Genomic DNA, 7,668 nt, shown 5'->3' on the forward strand with positions numbered 1-7,668 from the left:
ACATCACCCTACAGTCAAATACACACAGTTTAATAGCAACATAAACACTTGAAAGTCTCTTCACGTACTCTAATTGCTCTCTAAACACATTTCCATTGTTGTGCGGGTCATCTTTAACATTCTCTGCTAGCATGTCATTCTCAGGAGGCAGGAAGGGTGTATGCCCCGAGTGGTTTCCTCTTTTGTGCTCTGGATCATCAGAGCGAGGCGAAGGTGTCAGGGGTGTGCTCTATGGTTTTGCGGTATCGCCTTTGTTACCGACCTTGTGTACAGCAGCGTTACTGACACACACACACACACACACACACACAAACCCGGCTTGAACCTTGTAGCGACTGCCTCTCTCGTGCCCTGGGCTTGAGAACCTCTTTCTTGATTGCAGCGTGTCCATGTGACCTTGTTTCCGCTGCTCGTTGCTTCCGTGAGTGGCAGAAATGAGCGCTGGTTCTTCAGTCATGAGTAGAACAGTCACACACAGAGCTTAGTGCGGTCTGCAGAGGATAGGGCTCCAGCGATATGGTCCGGACGGCAACTGTCAGGGGCCCGGGAGAGCCACACCTAACCACCACTGTGAGTACATGCTGCACTTATTGCACCGGCGACTATTTGAAGAAACTGCATCCAGTCATAGTATTACTGGACATATGTAGTGCTGACATGTGTTGCATTACTGTGGTTTGTCAGTTTAACCTACCATTGCAACGTTTTTTATTGTGTATTTTTTTTTTTTTTTTTTACTAAATCCAATGTTAGATTCGCAAAAAACAAATCATGATAAATATATTGGCAATAATAGTTGTCCATGCACAGCTTTTGTTTAGTCCTAAGTCATGCATTTTGTTAATCTGTTAAAATGTTGTCCAAAAACATATATTTGCAATTGTTGATGTGTGGGAAATCTATTGACGACGCAGCAATAAGTGAAGTGTGGCAAAATGCATCTGGCATAGAAGTTCCCTTTGTGTGGACCGCTACTCAAGGGCAAATTTAGTTTTATCTTTTTATGCTGTTCTTATGTTGAAAGGTGAGGTTTTTGTCCACATTTAGTTATTAATTAGCTCTATTGTTGTTCCTGAATACCTCACGTTATCAAAATTGTGAAGGGTTTGGTGCATTTTTTAGGTTAATCTGAGCAAAACCCCATTTTTCCATCGCTTTGTGCTACTTCAGAGGTCAGAACTAAACCTAAATATTTAATAATTACTCCAAATGCAGATAAAACCCTGTAAATCTAAGGGCACGACATGTCACCACGTGTAAGGCCATGTTTTCAGCACCAGTAATAATAATGCAGAGTATGTTACCATTGAAAGTATATAATCTTCATGTATGATTAGTAATGAGTTGTCACAATATTTCAAGTTATAATTAGGGCTAGAAAAAAATCTAGAGAGAGAAAACACATGCAAACTGTTTTATAGTTCAACAACGTGTGAATACAAAGTCATAATCGCTGTGGTTTATTTTCTCATCAGTAAGAATGTTAAAATGCCCATCCATGGCTTCACCTCCCTCCTGGTCGGGCTCCTTCCTGTGTGGAGACTCCTGACCCCAGTGACCTGCCATCCTCCCCCGGTCAGCCACTGCCCACTGGTAAGACCCTCCCTCACGTCTCAACATCTTACAGAGATCATTTGCTATCATCGAATTACAACAAATTACACTGACTCTCACACATTTCAGCAAAGAATACATGACAACAAGCACCACATTTCCTACTGGAAGAGTGGTTTCCAAAGTGAGGGAAAATGTATCTGTGTTTAGTGATACTGTGGGGGTCCCGAGTTGGTTGTGTGGTTATTTTGGGGGTCTGAAAAGCTTGGGAACCCCTGTATTTGAATATTCTCGCCCATATCTACAGTAGATAAGATAATCAAATGAACTTTCCCCATGTGTGGACAATAAAGGATTATCTTATCTTATCTTATCTTATCTTATTATGTCGACAGTGTTCAGTCGCTGTACACATCACATTTGACATATGTCACGCTACAAAAAGTACAAATACGACCCATGATTACATTTGTAAAGAAGAAAACCACATGCCACATTGAGCAACATGATGAGCGGGTGTAAATCTGTGAGGAAATATCAAAAATAACATGATTCTCTCAAAAACATCATCTGACGCTACACGGACGATTGTGAAATATGGAGCATAACGTGACAGCATTATAGAATTGTTGCTACTCAAACGGTGGCAGCCAGGAGACAAACCACAGACAATTTATTACATTTTAGAACCATGTACTTGGGCCTCAAAACTCCTGCCACGGAAACAATAAACGGTTACATTTCCTGTCGGCAGCGAAAGAGGCCCTCACAGAAAGATGAATGACACAAATGGGACCGACAATCATTGACTGGACCAACATTGTACATTTGGACTCAATTTGAAAATGGCCAAATTTGGGCAAAGTGGGACAGTTGTTTGGGTTTACATGTGCTTTAGTTTCCATGGTTTTGTTGGATGTCTATTGATTCATTCATATTTTTTACTTTTTATTAAGAATATAAGATCTGTTTTTTACTTCTGTACCTACTTGTGTTGCAACACTGGAATTTCCCCATTGTGTGGACAAATAAAGGCTTATCTTATCTTATTTTAATTGGTTTCAGTTGTTGTTTTGTTTTGTTTATTGTTTATTCATCTATTTATTTTTCATTGTTCTTTAAAAATTAAAAAGAAATTAATACAAATATAATAATACTATTTATATAAAGAATTGTTGCTTCTCAGATTTGACCTACATTGACATTGATTTGACATACAGCCACTCTTCAGCGCCCACCTCAGTTTTTGTTCCCTCTTTACAAACCATAACATTATGACATGTTTTACCGTAAATTACGAACTTAGCGCGTACTGTCAAGTGTCCGAAATACTTCATAGTATCCAGATCCTGTTACTGTCTGGCTGTTTTGCACCGTCGCCTCACAGCAACACGTTTATCAGTTTGTCATCAGTCAGTACGTGAATGCAGAACTGTGCAATCTGACGGAAAACACCGCTGTTCTTTCTTCGCAGATGCAGAACACGGCCTTGTGCAACCATCTCCAGCTCTCCGCGGTCCCTCCAGACCTGTCCCGGGACATCGAGGAGCTCCAGCTCAACTACAACCACATCACAACACTAACGCAAGACTCTCTGATCCACTATCCCTCGCTCAAGACACTTAGCTTAGCCTGCAGCGAACTGGAGACGATACGATCAACAGCCTTTCAAGACTCACCTGCGTTAACCAGTCTCAATATTGCAAATAATAATCTCAACGTCGGATATCAAGAAAGCGGCGCTGCATTAAACACATTACCGTGGCTTAAAGCTCTCGATATTTCTGAGAATAAACTGGATGAAGAAATGGCCGCCGTGCTGCTTGAAAATCTAACGTCGCTGGAGTACTTAAACCTGTCCGGAAACCTCATGCAGCGATTGGACGAGAGCGTGTTCAGTCACCTTTACCATCTCAGAGAGCTGGACCTGCAGAGAAACGTGTTGTTCGAGATCGACGACGCTTTCCAGAGCAACCACAAGCTCCAAAGGCTGAACCTGGCCTTCAACTATCTCCCGTGCCTGATGGACTTCCACATGACGCAGCTGGTGGTGCTGAACGCGAGCCACAACTTCATCGACTGGTTCATTTCGAGGCAAGATCTTAACGAAACCTTCCTGTTGGAAACGTTGGATCTTTCGCACAACAATCTACTGTTTTTCCCCTTTCTCCCGAGCCGCAGCCGTTTGCAGAACCTGTATCTGTCCTACAACCGCTTGAGCTTCTACGAACACCTGGTGGACAATTCGACGAACGGGAACTTGACCACCACCGTCGAGTTTTACAATCTGAAAAACCAGGCGGCAAACACCACGTCCCAGCTCTGGGAGGAGGATCGTCACGGGGACATTTCCTCGCTGCGACTTCTGGACCTGAGAGGGAATCGCGTGAGCTACTTCCCGCGAGGGTTCGTCCAGAAGATGCCTCTGCTGTCGAGACTCAGAATGTGCATCAACTGCCTGGAGACGCTGGATTTCAGCGCGGATCGGTTTTCCGGGAGCTTGTACGAGCTCGACGTCAGCGGGAACAGTTTGAAACAGATACGGGCGAGCGACGACGCCTTGGCCGCACTCTGCAATTTGACGTATTTCAACCTGAGCCGGAACGACCTCGGTTTGCTACCCACGAGGTTATTTGCGTCACTGTCAAGTCTAAGGTCGGTGGATCTGAGCTTCAACGACGTAGACGTTTGCCTGGACGAGCCGGCGACGAATCTTTCCCGTTGCGTGGACTGGAGAGGTGTGCCACGTTTGGAGCGGCTTTATTTAAACGGCTGCAACATCAGAAAGATTCCGAATTCAGCGTTTTCGGGGATGTCGCTCACGCACTTGGAGCTGTCGGGGAATCGAGGGCTGAGCGTCGCGCAGTCGGTGCAAACGCTGTGGAGGACTTTGCAGCATCTCGGTCTGGGAAACACCAACGTCCAGCGTTTGGACTTTTCGCGGTTTAAAAGCCTGACGTTTCTGAACATCTCGAGCAACTCTCTGTCCAAAATCCCGCGTTCTCTTTTGCAAATCGGGCTCAAAAGCCTTGACTTGAGAGACAACCATTTGTCAACCATACCGCAGGAGCAGGCTGGCGTTCTGGCCCCTAAACTTAACACGGTTTACCTCACAGGAAATCCGTTCAACTGCTGCCAAACGGAGTGGTTCAGGACATTTGAAACACAAAAGACAATGTACATAGCGGGGAAATCCGATATCGAATGCGTCGATCTTTTCCACAGGACACATATTGTAGAGAGCTTGGATCCATCTTTGTGCTCAGCGGAAGGAGAGCCGGTTTTCTGGTATATTATTCTGATTGTGCCGGTTTGTGCACTATTTTTGTCCTGTTTGGTCATTTTTATTCTCACACTGAAGCCAAAAGAGTTGGAAAAATCAATCAAGAAGAACTGTCTGAAACCTACTTCGTACTGACACTTTATATAGACCCACAAACACTATAATGTTACGTGTGGTGAACGTTGCCTTATCGTTCCGTGTACATTTGGTGAATGAATAAATGTGGTGACGTTTGGACCGGTAGTTGTCGAGGACGTGTTTGTACGGTTAATCGTTGTAAACAACTAAACTGTTTTATCTGAGCTAGTCTTAAACCACGATAAATGGAAAATGATGTTAAAACTGCCAAATCAAAATGTGAGCGACTGTTGGATTCAGTTTTGTGGTTTTCGGTAGTTAAATTCTACTTTTTCCCCACGTTACTCGTAAGTCTCAAAGATAAAAGTAGATTAATCCAAGTTTTCATGCAGCGTTGAGCACGTTTTCCCCCCCTCGAATTGATCCTTCACTGTTTTTGATGAGAACTGATTTTGTCTTATTAAAAAACAAATAAAAACGGCTTCCGATATTCATTTTCTGAACATAACCAATACAAACTTTGGCTTTTACTGGCCGAGGATTCGCTGTAGCGCTGCAACAAGTCAACTGATTCATTGCAACAAAATCAATTATCGAAATAATTGCTTAATGACTAAAAACTTCACTGAAAAAGTAGTAATTGTATAATCGTTATAATCCAAAACGATCCACGAGAATGGACGTTTTGTGACTCAAACTGAGCCGCAATTGCATGAACACCCTTTTGTCCACAACTACGCTCCGTCGCGATCCTCAAACAGCTTCCTCTGGGTCAAATTTAGCAAAAAAATCTTTTCGTCACGTTGCGTTCTAAACAATCGATTAGTCTAGCGATTATTTTTTCGATTAATCGACTAGCAGGAGCCCTAATTGTGCATGGATTTATATCAACCCCGGCAGATCACTGATTATTGGAAACGACTGCATCTTGATTCAAATTTTAATGATTGCACAGCCCTAATTTCACGCACAAATGGATTTAAGCTTCTAATTAAGTCAACAAAACTATTTACAAGCTCCGCACTGATCTTGACCCCTTTTGTCATCGAAACATGAATGCAACGCTGTGGGATATTTTGGTGAATGTAAATTTAACCGTGGCCCAAACATGAGTGTGAACATACATGCAGAAGTGCTGTGATGCAAGCGGTAGCTATAAGCAGTAAAGGAAACATGAAATTTCCTGTTTTGCTCAGATGTGCTGCAACTGCCCAGTTCATAGTCTTAAAGAGGGTGGGGCTTGTCACGTTCTTCCCATCAGAGAAAATCAACTTTTGCGTCGTTTTCAATCGAGTTGGATCCAAATCTGCACATTACGTTCACCGTGAAGCCGCTTTGTTAATGCAAAGTGGCGAGATAAAGACATTTTCAGCGTTAAGACTGATTTCTGAGCGTGTGTGTGTGTGTGTGTGTGTGTGTGTCTGTGTGTGTGTGTGTGTGTGTGTGTGTGCTGCTGCTCTGGAGGCCTAACCAGAAAGTAACCAGAATACCACTGTGGTGTTGTGTATAGGGTCATGGTGGTTGGGGCAGAGCAAGAAAAAACAAGACAAAGCATTGTTTAAAATGACACAATTTAGATAAATGGTCAATAATATAAAGAATAAAGAGATATTAATATTGTTCTTGGTGTGTAAACAGTTATAAGGTGTTAATACTTTTAGATTCATGAGCAAAAACCACATGCCAAAGTGTGACATGGGGTTGTTGTTTCTTTTTAATGAAATTCACAGGGTTTGTCAAACTGTGGTCCACGCGTCCATGAAGAGAGAGTTTGTTGTAGGTGTTAATCCTGGTGTTGATGTTACGTTCTTTAACCTCTTGACTTTTATAATCATAGAGACCTGGTTTAGTCATTGTGTAATTCATGTGTCGATCTTGTTTATATGTAGCTTTAGAATTAAATGGCTCAAACAGCTTCTTGCTAAATATGTTGGGATTTTAGTGAACGCTAGATATTCTTGAATGATATTTTCTAAAAAAAATGTCGTTTATGCTGATTTGGAGCTTGATGACGCATTATTAATGGGGAATGTATTTTGATTACTCAGATCTGTGGAATATGGTGAAATGCTTTGATCAAAGGTTATCCACCAATCATAGCAGTGTGGTTTAAAAAATAATCTGTATATCTAGATCTGTATCTAAGAAAGTGACTCAATGTAAAACTGAACATACAGCTTTTCAAAAAAACAACTTTTCTTTAATGTCACAGCATTTATATTTCACATAAATTGTATTGGAGTACAGTATATTATACGTATGTGTTAAGCTTGAATACTAGTATTTTATTTTTTTATTCAAACCTTAAATGTATTATTTCATATTATCTTATTTCTTTAGCATTTCAAGGAGTTTTTGGGAAAATACCAAAATGCAAGTGAAAGGGGAAGTGCTTTTCTCAGGCTTATACCATCTGCAGTCTGTGTGAAATCGTGTGTAAAAATACAGAAATACAAAGAAGCAAAAACTGCACTCACTGTGAAAACCAGTGCCAACGTTAACGTAGTGATGACTGTTCAATTTCAATTATACTTTATACTTTTAAATTTCATTGGTTTGACAAAGGTTTTGATCGAAGCCCAGCGCTTGAGTCACTTGGAGGTGGATGGAAATGAAGTATTGCAGCATGAACACCCTCCACGGAACAAAAATATAGTTAAAAATACTGTTCTTAAAAAATACTGAAAAAAATCTCAAAAAAGTAGTCTTAAATTGTCATATCAATTTTCCCTGTTTTTTGTATTGTTATAGGA

At 41.5% G+C, this 7,668-nt stretch overlaps 1 protein-coding gene across 1 annotated transcript; it reads left to right on the plus strand.

The window, feature by feature from the left end:
• Positions 1-1,479: 1,479 nt before the first annotated feature.
• On the plus strand, positions 1,480-4,981 carry nrros (negative regulator of reactive oxygen species). The gene is made up of 2 exons (XM_072450537.1): positions 1,480-1,593; positions 3,029-4,981. The coding sequence occupies exons 1-2, from the start codon at positions 1,489-1,491 to the stop codon at positions 4,970-4,972; spliced, it is 2,049 nt and encodes a 682-aa protein (XP_072306638.1). The 5' UTR covers positions 1,480-1,488; the 3' UTR covers positions 4,973-4,981.
• The last annotated feature ends 2,687 nt before the right edge of the window (positions 4,982-7,668 follow it).

The sequence above is a fragment of the Eucyclogobius newberryi genome, unplaced genomic scaffold (assembly GCF_026437365.1).
Source record: "Eucyclogobius newberryi isolate DKJ021-1_F unplaced genomic scaffold, fEucNew1.0.hap1 SCAF_18, whole genome shotgun sequence".
Taxonomy (NCBI): domain Eukaryota; kingdom Metazoa; phylum Chordata; class Actinopteri; order Gobiiformes; family Gobiidae; genus Eucyclogobius; species Eucyclogobius newberryi.

Excerpts from the sequence above, each read along its gene's own strand:
- nrros (XM_072450537.1), top strand. The coding sequence starts at position 1,489 with ATGCCCATCCATGGCTTCACCTCCCTCCTGGTCGGGCTCCTTCCTGTG. Across the intron at positions 1,594-3,028 it reads CGGTCAGCCACTGCCCACTG|ATGCAGAACACGGCCTTGTG; the intron begins GTAAGACCCTCC and ends CTTTCTTCGCAG.